Raw genomic sequence first — 14,781 nt, 5'->3', positions numbered from 1 at the left:
CCCTTCCCTAGCAGTAGTTGGAGAATTTGTGGGTTTTTAACATGCTGCCTTTTGGATAGGCAAAAATCTCAGCCACACCAAGCAGGTACCTCTGACCTTGCCCCTTCTGCTTCCTGCTGCACTTGTCACGTCAAGAGCATTTTCATTTTAATTCTAATGTGACAGCCACCACGATGCTACCCACATTGCTGCCTCTGGGCAGGCTGGTCTTGGAGTCTGGGCTCCAAGCAGCCCTGCAGCCTTCAGGCAGCTGTATGCAGCCTCCTCATCCCTGGGGGATTTTACTTCTTGTTATCCTGCTCTGATTTTGTTAGCAATAAATTCAGGTGATATCTCTAGTTCTAGCCTGTTTTGCCCGTGACACTATTTGGCGTGTGAACTATCCCAGTCCTTATCTCAACTATGAACCCTTCGTTATATTTTCCCTGTCCAGCTGTGGAGTGGAGTGAGAGACAGGCTTTGGTGGGTGCTTGGCATCTACCATCTAAGAAAGCAAGAACAAAGTATCCTAAAACAATCACTCTCGTCACTGGACTTCACATGTCCCAAAGTAATCTGTACAGCTCATTAGTTTGGATGCAGGGACACTTCCTAGTTACAGTAATGTTTCCTGTCTTCTGGAAGAGCAGCATTGCCCATATCCATGCTGTTTGCACATCTGCTGTGCTCCATCTAACCAAGCTCCTAAGAGCACACCAAAGTACTTTCCAGTGTTCTCTTTAGCCACTGGAATGGAAATGGAAACTCCGCTTGCTCTTTTGTGTCACAGTAACTCTTAAAGTAACTCTTAAAGTCATTGTAACTTACAGTTCCTACAGCTTTTCTAGGAAAAGCCGAGCAGTATTGCGTTTCTGTCCCCAGTCTATATGGGCAGTAGATTTTTATTGTACTGAGCATTAGAGTGGCCATATCCTGTGGCATCCTGAGATTATTGAAGGTTTCACTAATAAAGCTGGATGGTGGGAGGTTATTTGATTTTTGGTCTTCTCAGGGAATAAAAAGCTAATGGAAAAGCAATCTTTTGGAAATTTGATGTTTTCTTCTTGGTCCAAATCGTAATTCTAGAAACATCGTGAGCACAAGCTGATTTTTCATAGAATTCTAGAATGATAGAATAGTCTGGGTTGGAAGGGACCTTTTAAAGGTCGTCTAGTACAATCCTACAATAAGCAGGGATATCTCAGGTTACTCAGAGCCCTGTCCAGCCTGAACTCGAATGTTCCCAGGGATGGGGTGTCCATGACCATGTGGGCAACCTGATCCAGTTTTTTACCACCCTCATTGTAAAAACCTTTTTTTCTTATACCTAATCCAAATTTAGTCTCCTTCAGTTTAAAACCATTACCCCTTGTCCTATTGCAACAGGCCCTGCTAACAGGCCCTCTTCAAGTACAGAAAGGCCACAATAGGGTTTCCCCAGAGCCTTCTCTTCTCCAGGCTGAACAATCCCGATTTTCTCAGCCATTTCTCATTTCAGAGCCCTTCTCTGGACTTGCTCCAACAGGTCCATGTCCCTTCTGTGCTGGGTACCCCCGAGCTGGATGCAGGACTCTAGGTGGGGTCTCACCAGAGCAGAGCAGAGGGGCAGAATCCCCTCCCTTGCCTTGCTGGCCACACTGCTTTGGATGCAGCCCAGGACACATTTGGCTTTCTGGACTGCAGGTGCCCACTGCCAGCTCATATCCAGCCTCTCATCCACCAGCAGCACTGAGACCTTCTCGACAGGGCTGCTCTCGCTCTGTTCATCCCCCAGCCTGGATTGATAGCAGGCGTTGCCCCAACCCAGGTGGAATAGCTGTACCCAACAAAAGAATATTGCTGAGTATTTTATTTCACAGATTTAAGGATTTTAGGATAAACTTTTAAGGGGTCTGGAAGCATACTGCAAGCAGAATGTCATTTATTATTTACTAAGAGTTGAAACTCTTGGGGATTCATTAGGAGAGAGGAGTTGTACAGACTGCTCAGATATTCTCTCTGTGGTGTTAGACGTGCAGATATGACAGACTCCTGCTATCAAAAGAAAAACACAAAACTTACAGGATAAGATAAGTCTATAGAATAGGTTTGTAAACATAAATTACAAACGTTTAAGAGGTAAAATGTATACCTGAAGCACTGCTATTTTTATAAGTCTGACTAATAATCCAATTGATTTAGAAATAAAAGTCTTTGAAACTCTGTTTTTAAATTAGCAGTTCATGTCAAAACCAACAGAATTTCTTTGGCAAATCCTAGGTGCTTCAGCCCTTGCTGGATGTATGAATTCCAGTGAGGAACATGAGGATTACTTGGTTTAGTTTCGTAGCTGGGGTTTACTGCGAGGGAAGGGAAAGGAGAAAGGAGAAAGAAGGTCATTTTCCTGGATTAAACTATGATGAGAAAACCTGGCTTGACTCACTTTCCAGGGACAAAAAAAGGACTGATTTCAGACAGTAATGTCTCTTTCATGTTCTTTTTTCTACCTTTTTGTTAAACAAAGGGAAGTGAAGAGCTGTTTATGTTTTTCCTCCGCCTTCTGTCTCCTCGGGGTTTTTCTTCCAGCACACAGTTCATTATCAGGTTTCAGAGTGTGCTTTGCAGCACTGAGTAAACCACTGGATAAAAATACCAAACATTTGATATCTTAGAACAACAAATCAGTTGGGAAGGAGCTTTTCTGCTGCTGTTGCTTCCATCAATGTTGTACTTAAGGGTGTACTGCCAAAATAAAAGCAAGGAATGCAGTTTGTTAATGGTTTAGGTATATACAACAGATGAGTTACCAGTAACAGTTATTTTCATAGCCTTTAATATGTAAGGGAAGCAAAGCACAGCAGAAGTTCTCACCCCAAAATACAAGGTAATTCAGCTGATTCCAAGACAAGAATATGAAAATAAAGGTGCATATTTTTGTTCAAAAAACAAATTTACAAAACTAGTATTGAGAACACAATGTGAACAAATGTGCATGTTTTTTTCTCATAGTATCTTGAAAACAGCAAGGCTAGAAAGTTTGGGTTGATGCTGCCTTGGGTTTGTGATGTCTAACAGACCAGTAGTGTTGTTTTGTAATCTAATGGAAAGTAAAATATCTTTGGAAATGTTCTTGCTGGATAGTGAGGAGCACCCAAATGTTTATTCAGTGTGCTCTGGTTTGTTGTGAGCCTCTGTGACCTAACAACATCACTTCGGAGTTGATAATAGCGAAGAACCTTAACTCTACGCAGAATCTGATGTCTGCAGAGGATTGTTATTAGTCTATTGTTATTGTAGCTATTGTGGCTATTAAATGTTTTCATCATTTTGAAGTCCTAACCATGGTCCACTTTAGGTGCCCTACAAAGTGTTTGCTCCTAGTTATAAACCTGTAACACCAAAAATACGGTGGGTGGATGCAGCTGAAAAATGAAACACAAGAAACCAGTGCTGAAGTGTTGGTCTGCAGGTTAGGGAATACCGTAAATCAGTAATCTAGCCTTTCTTTTTGCAATTATCCCTGCTAAAGGGAATGTTAAGGAGAGGCCTGTAGAGTATGAGACTTTTTTGGAGAGGCTCCTCCATGCACAACAGGCAGCAAAAGGAACGGTGCTCTACTTCTCCTTTCTCCTTTCTCCTTTCCCTTCCCTCACAGTAAAGCCCCTATATGAAACTAAACCAAGTACTCCTCATGTTTGAAAATGGGAGGTGCTGCAGTAAGCTAAGCAGAACCATGCTGTGACCACGACATGGATAATTGAGAGCCTAAATATAAATATAAGGAGTAAGTGGGGAGACCATGCCAGGGTTGGTCACAGTGACAGGATAGGAATATGATCCTTGCCCAGATGCTGCAAATGGATATCAGTTGGAGAAAATTACCTTGACAAGATAACAGGAAAACAGGTTTTGTAATCCTAACATGAGATGAGAATCTAGATATGGATGGTCAGGAAAGGCTGTATTTTGCAGATGTTTCTTTCAAAGCACCTTTAATAATTAAACACAGCCAGGACATGAGGATACAGACTAAAGACCAAATCCAAGGTTACAGCCAAATTACCAGTCTAAATGCTATGTATCATAAGGATTTTATTCCCTGTCATGGCTTAACCCCAGCCAGTAATTTAAATACCACACAGACACTTGCTCACTCCCACTGCCCACGCCTGGCCCCTTAAAGGTGGGATGGGGAGGAGAATCAGAAAAAAGGTAAAACCTTTTCTTCTTATCTTGACAGGGTAATATCCTCCTACTGATATCCAAGAGGTTGAGATAATAACAGTTTAATAACTGAAATAAAGTAAAACATAATAATAATTGTAATGGAAATGAAAAAGAGAGGCATATAAGCCAGGAAAAACAAATTATGCACAATACAGCTTCTCCCAGCTTCTTGTGCACCTCCTCACTGGCGCATGAGAAACTGAAAAGTCCTTGACGTAGGATAAACTCTACTTATCAACAACTAAAACATCAGTGTGCTACTGACATTATTCTCGTACTGAATCCAAAACACAGCATTGTACCACCTACTAGGAAGAAAGTTAACTCTATCCCAGCTGAAACAAGACATTTCTACACGTCAAAGTGCAGAGTAGCTAAATTAATCTGTACTGAAGAAGGTGATTGAATTATTCCTCACAAATAAGAATACAAAAAATACGATGTTTTGGGTGCTGGAAGTGGGACAAGAAAACTCTTCAAAAAGGACACCCTGAAAGAAGAAAGTGGAGGATTCCCAGGGAAGGAGAGTGTCATGGAAGCCAGGAAGAGGATAAGCTAACAGAAAGTGCAACATCGAGGTGCTGGTTTCTAGATTTGGTCTGGGAGAAACTTAAGGGTCCCTTCAGGTTCTCATGCAGAGCTGCTTGGCAGGACCTCCTAAGTCAGGAGAATGAATCCTGCAAGTATTTTTCAGCAGGGGACGGGCAGGGCAAGCACAAAGCTTGCAGTCAGCATGCAGGCTTCCTCTGAAACACCTCTGCATGCCTGCGGTGCCAGTCTTACCTCTGGTACTGTTAAAAGGAGAGTACTGGGTGAGAGATGTAAACTAAAGCTGAGGGTGACTGCAATTAATGGTTGGTGAAAAGCACTTCAGCAGAGGAATTAAGGGGTTACATAGAAAAGAAAAAGTAGCAAAGGGCCTGGCCTGACTGTCAGAGTCAAGCAAGATGAGTCACCATCCCTGGAGGCATTTAAAAGACTGTAGATGTGGTGCTTGGGGACATGGTTTAGTGGTGGACTTGGCAGTGTTAGGTTAACAATTGGACTCAGTGATCTTAAGGGTCTTTTCCAACCTCAATGTTTCTATGATTCTGTGAAGGTAATACAGCTTTTTACTTCTTTCTTTTGAGAGAGAGCAACCTATGGTTCTTTCTTTAGTGGAGATGTTTTGCTTGGCATTTGACTTGTCTTGTGAGCACCTTTGTTCTGTTTCGGTTTGGGATGGAACAGTCAAAGATGATAGAAACTGTACTAACCAGCACAGATGGAGGGAGTACAAGTCAGCAGCAATAAGCTTCTGGGCTGACACTGTGGGCAGTGCTGCTGGTAGACAGCCCTGGTAGCCAGGAGTAGCAGAGTTTGTTTTGAAGTCCCTGCAGCATGACCTCATGAATACTTTCAGAAAGGCCCACTCTCAGTGCGAGCTTTTCAAAAATTCATCATAATTTCTAGAATTTTGAATTTTCCATTTTTTGCAATGCATTTGTTTTGCTTAAGCACATCACATATTACATTTCACGGCTCCTGCTGTCAGAGAGGGAAAGCACCAAATCCTGCCCATTATGAGTAAGCCAAGAGGGTAAGCATGGGAGCTATGTTCTGTTCATCACTGGATCCTAAAACCCTCCACTGAGAAAGAAAATAGTCCAGGTTACCTTGCAACAGATGAGGAGCTGAAACAGGACATCAGTGTGGTTTTGTTTTGCTTGTCTTAACCAAAAGAAATTAGTATGATTGAGCAAACCACGTGTATTGTAGATATAGTTATACTTGGTTAATTTTCCTGTAATTTACTGTGGATTTGTGTGCCCTTTTCAGGCATGAATAACCGTGAAGTCTTGGAGCAAGTAGAACGAGGTTATCGGATGCCATGTCCTCAGGACTGTCCCATCTCCTTGCATGAGCTTATGATTCACTGCTGGAAAAAAGACCCAGAGGAGCGTCCAACTTTTGAATATTTACAGGGTTTTCTTGAAGACTACTTCACTGCAACAGAACCCCAGTACCAGCCCGGTGACAACCTGTAAATCCCTGGTTTCCAGACACTGTCATGAATTACCAGGTGTTTCTCAGCCCTGTCCCACCTGCTCTCCACCTTCCAACTCTGTGATCGGCTTCTCCAGAGTGCAACATCTTCCAGCACTGCAGTGCACAGGAGGGGCTGAAGCTGGGAACTTCAACAGCCCTTGCCTATGACCACTTGTCCTAATAATCTGAATGTCCTGGATGAAAAGGAGAAAAACACTTCTTTTTTCTTAATCAAAGACTCCAAAACTGCATTGTATTGATGTTATGTAAACTGCAAAACCTCTGTTCATTGTAAATAGTAACTCAGTGCCAATAACTGATCCTAGTGCTTTCCTTTTTTTAAAATGCAAAACCTATGTGATTTTAACTAGTCTTCTCCTGATTCAACTAAAAGTATTATTTTCCAGAAGTGGCCTCTTTGTCTAAAACATTTTTTTTTCATGTTTTAACAAATAAAAAATCAGGACAGGTGTTTGGGTTTTTGCTTTTTTATATATAAAATATATATAATATATATACATACCTGTACATACAGTATATGGGTGCTATTGCAGAGGAGGCTCATTTGGAATTGAATGAATCCTGCTGCAGCTGTACCCAGAAAGCGATAATTTTACTGCAGACATGAAAACACTGGTGGGATTCTGAAAGCCAGTGATCTAATTTTTGGCTTTTGCCAAGCATGATTTTTTTAAATTGGATTGCACTTTTTGTTTATGATTATGTACCTGTAGATGGTTGTAACTTTGCTCTTTCAGGAATCACGTGCTGTATTTACAGTAATGTTTCCAATGTTTGACAAGTGTGTGATGATTTGTTCTTGAAATTAAAACGAACATATTTAAAGCAAGAAAACTACACCATCACTGTTTGAACTGGAAAATTAAAACTGCAAGGACTTCTTGTATCAAAACATGTATACTGAAATGTTTCAAAAAGATTTATTAAGCAGTGTAATTCACATTCAAACTTAAAATCATAGCATTTTAGCCATGTCCCCCTGCTAAACTGTTGGTCATGCAACTAGGATTTTTCTGTTTTATGTGTAACATTTTTCCATTGTAAAATAAGTGTGTTAAGTGTCCTGTACTGCTAATGAAATTACTTTCTCTGTGTCTGCAAGTTCTCCAGTGGAATTACTATGCACTTCTTTACATTTCATGGGGGATGCACAGAACAAAGTATTACCTTTTCAGTTGTCTGTACCAGCCTTGAATTACTTACGTTTAACCAAAAAACACAAAAAAAATTCCTTTCTATTTCTATTGAGTTTTTAATACTGAGTTGCAAATTTTAAAGTCTTAATTACATTTTGTTATGGTTTATTTGCAAGTTTACATTTTAAAACTGTTTAACTTTCTTAATTTAGTAATTAAAAAAAAGAGCATTTTACACTTGGATAGTTGTTTTTTTGTTTAAACTGTGGAGCTAATGGTGGACATGAGATTAAAACTTTTCAAGAAGGGGTGTCATGCCGCTTGGGGCATCATATTTCATAGGAGCATGCAGACCAGTAACCTATGGGACATCATTTTCCAAATTACGAAGTCAGTATGTTTTTAAACAGCTGGAGTTCAACTGTAAGGAAGATGGCTGAATGCATTGCTAGTCTCATTTCTCTGTTCTACAGCAGTTTGGTTCTTTATTAGTTCTGTTGCATTTAACATGAATACTCTTACAAGTGTTGCAGGAAAAGCTTTTCTATGTCTTGTATTGCTGTTACTGCTTTAAAAGATGGTGGCCAACTAAGACTTCCTGCCAGCCGAAACTTTTTTTTTTAAATTACTTAGTACTTAGATTGTGAATTCATGTCCTGAAGATTCACACATTTTCTAAAGAGAACCTTTCTTCATTTGTGAAAACTAACCCAATCACGAATTGAGATTCAGAGAACAAATTGTCATCGTTGTTTTAATATTTTCTATACAAAACTTTGACTGAAAATCCTCTTGCAAAGAAGGCTTCCACACTTAGCCTTTCTCAAAGTGTGAATTTATATGGCAATGTTGCTTGTTACCAGATTTCCATGATAAATTGGTTAACGTTTTACATGTAGTCTATAAGTAATGTTATGTACATTATATATTCAATGTTGCTGTACCTGTAGCTGTGGAGTACTGAAGAGGCCATGATCCTTGTTGGACTTCTAGCTTCCTCTTAGTACTTGCAAAGCAAGTCGTGGCCCTCTTTTTTTTTCCCACAGCTACCCCCCTGCCTTAAAATATCATCCATGGAACTGAGGACTCCATAGTAACTCAGTGGGCTGGCGAAGCCAAAATGTCAGCTCCTCAGCCCAGAGCCCGGTGGCGAAGCGTGGCCATTCTGCCAAGTTCCTTAGCAGCCTTTGCTATGCCACAAACTTAAGTGCAGTTTCCATCTGTAATGTGGGATGAGCCTAAAACATTAGTTTGCCTCTGTTTCTTGTTGGAAGTAAGACTCAGATGGGGCGTTGTTGGGGTTTTATGGCCTTTATTTCTGATTCTTGGGTTTGCTGTTTCTTGTATTGCATTCGGTCTCTGAGTACCATGTTGGTCTCTGCCGGATCTCTGCCTGCAGCTGGCTTGTGTGCAGACTGGTGCCACTGTTGAGTGGCAAATCCAGACCATTTCTCATCGGTAGCTCTTCTGCTTCTTTTTCTTAATGTTGGGAGTTTTGTTGTTTGGGTTTTTTAATCTCTCAAATAAAAACATTAGCAAAAAATTGAAACAAGGTTGTTAGGTTTTCTTGCTATAAATTAATAAAAGCCTTTTCTTAAGCACTGTGTATACACCACAAATAGCTGTGTGGTGACTGTAAAAGTAGAATTTATAAGATTAAGAATCTTCTGTTCCTTCCAGTAGTTTTTTAATGTAAGGCTAAATAAATTCCAGATAAACACAATTGGCCAAATGCTCCCCCCACCAGCCCACCTGACTCCCAACCAATCCATGGTGTGGTGGCTGAGTTCCAGAAGATTTCTTCTGTCCCAGGAAAAGTGACAGGTGGAAATAGGACACTGTCGTGAAAGGGATGGCTAGTATTGTTATTATATTTCTGTGAGAAGGCAATTATGTGAGACTTGGTGTTTGGAAAAGACAAAAGTTTGTCAAAGGCACTAACATGATATTCTTTGGCTTTTGTAAACAGTGCTCGACTTAGTTCTGGCTGACACTCTGGTTTTGATTTAATTACCACTGTAGAAAAACAAAATAAATACAAACCAGAAAAGTGATTAACTGCTAAAATTACAATAATAATCACAAACGGAAAATCTGTCTCCAGTGTGAGTGTTTCTCCTGAAGCCTCTAGACTGGAAAGGACTACCTGCAGCCCAAGAAGGCAGATTGCTAAATGTACTTGACCTTGCCACGTAACTTCAAGGTGAGTGGAAAGTTGCTCAAATTTATTTTAACATGCACCATCCTTTTCTCAAGTGCTGCAATAAAAAATGCAGCACGCTAATGAATGCTACCATATTATACCCAAGGGGTTTAAGGGCCTCACACGAGGCTGAGCCCAAGCATGCAAGAGCTATTAGGAGATATACAGTAGCTCCTCTTCTAAAGTGTAGACAATATTCATTCATCAAAGAAGCCTCTTCCTGTCTAATGGGAAATTACCACCAGCAGTGCAGACAAAAGGATATTTATTTTCTCCAGTTGTGTCAGTTTGAGAGTCTGTCTGTCTTTCAAGAATAATTGAAATCTGTTTGTAGCTCAGAAATCTCATTGTGTTCTGCAGTCTTGGAAAGCAGTGATTATAATTTCCTGTGACTCATACACAGGGATATTTTATCACTGAGGGAACTCCTGTCAACTGCAGCAGCATTCCCTGCCATCTTAACTGAAGAGAGGGGCACTTTAGTTTCAGAATTTCCTGCACAGACCAAACCAGAACCCATGTTCTTTTAGCAGAAAAGAGGCCCCTTGCTGGGATTGCCACATGAGTAGGGTGCTAGTGTCGCTCTCTCAGTGTTTCTAAATTTCTCAGGAGAACTTCTGAGGCTAGAACCAGATTGCTGAGGTTAATTTTGAATGTTAGAGAGGAAATGCTGGCTTCCCTTTAAGTTTGTGAGATATTTTCTGTTGACTTTTAATACAGAGCCTATTCTTACGTGTGTGTGTACATTTATCTGTAACTCAAAAGGAAATTCACACATAAAAACATCTACACAAACATCAGTCCATCTCCTTGTATTCCTCCCCTGTAGCTGAATGCTTTAACAAAAATATAAAACTGGGACATGAATAGATTAGAGGACAAAATGTTAACAACAAAAGAGCTGTTCTTTTTTCTTCTTCTTCGTTTTCCTTTTTTTTTTTCCCCTGCTGGTTCCACTACATGATCTGTTACAATCCCTATTCCCAGACCAGGAGAGGTGGTAGCAGCAAGCACTGCTGCTACAGCCCAGAGATGCCATGGGTCTCTGGCTACTGCAAAGAGCGACCTGCAGTTGATTTTAAAGTCAGGGAGAGAAAACATTTCTCCCAAGGGCATGGCCGCAGTTGGGAGCCTGCGGCGGGAGTGTGCAGGAGTGCTGAGAGAAGTGCCCTCCCAGGAAAGCCAGGTCATTAGCTGGTAGGCACTGCATCGTGTCGTGGAGAGGCAGAGCCAAAGGTTGCAGCAGCAGCTGTGTTTACAGTGCCTGTGCTCCCTTGTGCCCAGGGATTTGGGTGATGAGATTAGAGCAGGCTGAGGAGCATGAACTGCAGTTTCTGCTCCCAAATGTAAATATCTTCTCTGTTACAGCATAGAGGAAAATAGTGCTTGTTCAAGATGGGGAAACAAACCACAGGATTGGTGCGGCCTGTGGCTGCAGGGCAAGTGTTGGTTCTGCCTGACCAGGCCAGATGGAAGTTTGATTGTTTGGCTCATTGTTGGGAATAACTCAGCATTAAGCTCTGTGAATAGCTAAAAGGGCAAAGAGCAAAGAAATGAGATTATCCTCCTTCCTCTATAGTCAGGCTAGAGCTTGCCAAGGGCTCTGGTTTGCTTTTTTGTACATCAGCATTTGTTGCTGAGCTCCTGCACCCAGAGCCTTCTGAAGTTTGCTCAGCTACCTATTGTCACAGCTTCACACAAGACTCCTGAGCCCTATAATGGATGAATTCTAATCTGGAAAAAGAAAAAAAGAATGCAGGGATGCTTTGTGACTGTTGGGGCTCAGCCTGATGCCAGAGGCCTGTCCGTGAGGCCTGGCATCCCTGGTGCTTTATTCACTGCTGCAGTTCAGGCTCTGGGCTGCCTCTCCATCCTACAGGCTGCTGGATTTCCCCAGCTAGAAGATGCAACTCACATAGGAAGGGTGCCTGGTGTGGTGGTCCCAGCACACCCCTCGTGGCACTACACAGAGCCAGGGCCATCTCTGCTCCTGGGACAGTATTCCAGGAAAGAGTGGCAATGCAGAAGGGGCCTGCAGCTTCCCTGGAGGCCCCTTGGACACCCAGAGCTGCCGTGCTCTGTTGGCAGCAGCTCAGACACGACTGCGTGGAGCTGCTGACGGGTCTTGGGTTGACTTGGCTGGGGCTGTGTTGGTACAGCCCGTAGTCCCAGTGACAATGGAGAAGCTAATTCCTGCCCTCCTAAAAAAGCAAAGGCAACAAGCCACATGGGGAACAGCTTTGTGTCTTAAAGAGAGAGGACTAGGTACGTTTGATCACACTAGAGCTCAAGTGTTCCCTCAAATTCCCATGCCTCCCAAAAGCAGTGCAGCCGCCAGCTGAGCTTTGTCTATGACCTCATATACATCCAGTGTATAAAACACATACCACATATTGAACATTTACATATGGTACATGTCTTTTGTTCCACTTGGGTGGCTTTTTCCTCCCCTCTCCCCCACCTCTTGCCCCATTACTCATCCACACAGCTCCCCTCACGTTATTCTGGATGTGTCATTTCTGAAGGACTACACATCCCTGTCCTGCGGAGAATGGGGGCTCTGTTAATTGTCAAATGTTGAGTGGGTAATAATCAATGGGTGACTAATTGGATGCATGAGGGAATAAAATAGGTATTACTTAGCTTCTGCTCTTAATTAAGAGGATGCATGATGCTGTGGGGAAAACCTTAACAAATGGCAGGAGGGGTTTTTGTCATTATGCAGGGTTTAATTAGAAGCATTGCACAAGCTAACATCCAGGTACTGTTTTCTTTCCTTTCAGGTGTCTCTCCAGGGTGTGATTGAAAAATGCCAAAGCAAGAGCCTTAAAATAAAGTACATGGAAAATATTTCTGCAGGCATGTGCCTAGCAATGTAAACAGCAAGACATGGCGGAAAGCCCCAGTTTTCCTCACAGTGCAAAAGCAGCAAGGGGCAAGCCACATGCAGAGAACCAGAGTGAGACCATCGTGCATGTTACGCTGAGGCAGAGGGGGTTAAAGGCTCACTGCAATGTCTCTAGGTTAATTCACAGCACCAACGTTAGGAGCAACATGACAGCGCTTTATTTAAACAGTTAATCATTTGGAAGCAAAAACATTCATGATTTATTTCTCCAAATATAGAGACGTGGTAGGAAATGTGAGAAGGGGCACTCAACACCAACACTTTCTTCCTAATGAAAGAAGGTATTACAATTCCTGCAGGATTAGGAACCATTTAAAAAAAAAAAAAAATCCATGTTATTTGCCTTGCCAATGAAAACCATCCTGCACTTGAATCTGTACTTTTTATGACAGGCCCAATATGACTCATCACATTCTGCTTGTAAATAATGTACAGATGAGATACTAACTTTAGAGAGTTCAGAGTTTGATCTGGCTTACAGTGAAGCCAGTAGGAAGACTTCAAAAATATAAAAGAGCCCTTCAGAAAGCAATTAGGATGGCTACAGTTTTGGGGATGAGGGAGGTTTCTGAAATGCTGAAATAAACTTGGGTATCTGTTGTCCAAGTTTCCTAATCCAAAAATGAGTTAATTGAAAGCAGTTTCTACAGCTTTGTGGGAGGGTACTTAGTTTTGGGCTGGACCTTTGAAACCCACTCAGCAGATAGTGCTGTTAACAGAGTCAGCAGAGTGTGACTTTCAAGCTATTTTTCCTCTCTTTGTCAAGCTGTTAATAAAGTACATAAAGCTCAAGTGACAGGAAACTGCTCCAAATATCTGCTGTTTTCTGGGGCTTGGCAAGTTAAAGAAGGGACAGAGACTGCTTCTTTGGCTGCATCTGCAGACACCATTAGGTCTGTACATTTCTGGACCTGAAAGCACTCTCAGAAGGGACAGATCTCACAGCCAGAACCTTCCTCCCCTGGCCAACTGGCAGCTGCCTACAGGGGTGGCAGGTGGACACTGTTGTTTGCTGGATGTTACAGACCAGTGTCCAAGGTTTGACCAGAGGAGAAGAGAGGACTGTCCATAGCCTCACTGTTGGTGAGGGAGGCCATCCACTGTGTGAAGGGAGGTGCTTGATGGCTCCATAGCAGAGCCTTTTACAAAGAAACCCCAAAAGTTCCCATGGGACACTCTGCCTACCAAGTCCCCATGCTGCCTGCATTCCCTGAGGTGCTGATCAACGCACAGCAAACACTACATACATCCCTCACATAAGTCCCAGGAAGGTCAGGCACTCCCCAGAGCAACTCTCCCTCCCTGCTCCTATTCTGTGTACCAGGTCCTGATTTTGGCTCCTGTGTCGGCATGGGCCCCTTGCCACCTTCACCCACTGTGGCATGTAGGTGGCAGTGGAGCCATCAGTGCTCCCGAGCTGGAGGCCGGTGGGAAGAGTGGCAGGAGAGGCAGCCACCCAAGCCCAGTGTGGTGCATCTCGGGGCTCAGGCAGCCTCGATGAAACTGCTGGCTGTCAGGGTGTTCATGGTGCAAGACAGCTGGGCAGCAGAGGCCAAGCCAGAGGGATTAAACTTTCAGATGACTCAAACGACTGTGATTATAATGCAGCCACTCCAGCTGCAAGCATCCAGTGCTCATCACATCTGGGTCTGGCTGGGACCAGCAGGGGCTGCCCAGGAAGTCTGGCAGCAGTCAAGGACAACTTCAGGATGCTCCAAAAGAGAGTCCTGGTGTCCTGCTGGCCTGTGCCTTGGCACAGGAGGGAGGAAGCAGGGAAGGAGGGGATCAGGATGGCCAGTCGCAGGGCCAGGCTGATGTGGGGTTTCTCAAGGGGGAAGGTAAGCCCAGGCAGCAGGGCATCACTGCACTGCCATCAGTACAATCACATTTAGTGCTCGGTTGGGGGCACATGCTGCTCCCGGCTGCTTGAGTTTTCCCTCCAAAAATTCCCTGGTCATTCCCTGATGAAAAGAAAGCCTGGGTCACCGCTTTGCCTTTGGACGAGAAAGAGGAACTGTCAGAGTGGTGGGCATCCAGAGAAAGCCCTTCCGGGGAGAAGGAATGCCGGGCCTGTGTCTCTTCCCTCCGCCCCCAGTGTCACAGGAAGGGCACAGGAAGGAGCGGCGGTGGCACTGCCAGAGCGAGGAGCTTGGGGGATTGTTCAGATGTCCCCGTGTGCACATTGAGGCAGCATGTGGCGGCCGCCCATGGCCACTTGGAGGATGAGGAGCCGTGCCCAGGTTGCAGCTAAGTCAACCTCCTTCTAGGGTTAAACTAAGAAAATGAGGCTGGAAATCAGG

The 14,781-nt window shown here is 43.2% G+C and overlaps 1 protein-coding gene and 1 long non-coding RNA gene across 6 annotated transcripts in view; one reads left to right on the top strand and one right to left on the bottom strand.

The window, feature by feature from the left end:
• The window catches only part of FYN (FYN proto-oncogene, Src family tyrosine kinase), a 137,476-nt gene extending 129,871 nt beyond the window's left edge, over positions 1 to 7,605 (top strand). For all 5 annotated transcript variants that reach the window (XM_042016949.1, XM_042016951.1, XM_042016947.1 and 2 more), the window contains one exon: positions 6,004 to 7,605. In XM_042016949.1, coding sequence (XP_041872883.1) covers positions 6,004 to 6,212 — 209 coding nt within the window. In that variant the 3' untranslated portion in view covers positions 6,213 to 7,605. The remainder of the gene's footprint in view (positions 1 to 6,003) is intronic.
• LOC121659118 overlaps positions 1 to 14,781 on the bottom strand; it is an 89,474-nt gene that overhangs the window by 15,365 nt on the left and 59,328 nt on the right. The gene's annotated exons all lie outside the window — the stretch shown is intronic.

The sequence above is a fragment of the Corvus kubaryi genome, unplaced genomic scaffold (genome assembly GCF_017639235.1).
Source record: "Corvus kubaryi isolate FWS band 111438036 unplaced genomic scaffold, C.kubaryi_AGA036_p1.0 split3-73, whole genome shotgun sequence".
Taxonomy (NCBI): Eukaryota; Metazoa; Chordata; class Aves; order Passeriformes; family Corvidae; genus Corvus; species Corvus kubaryi.
Note: the sequence above shows the minus strand (reverse complement) of the source record. Positions and strands in the feature narration are given on the sequence as shown.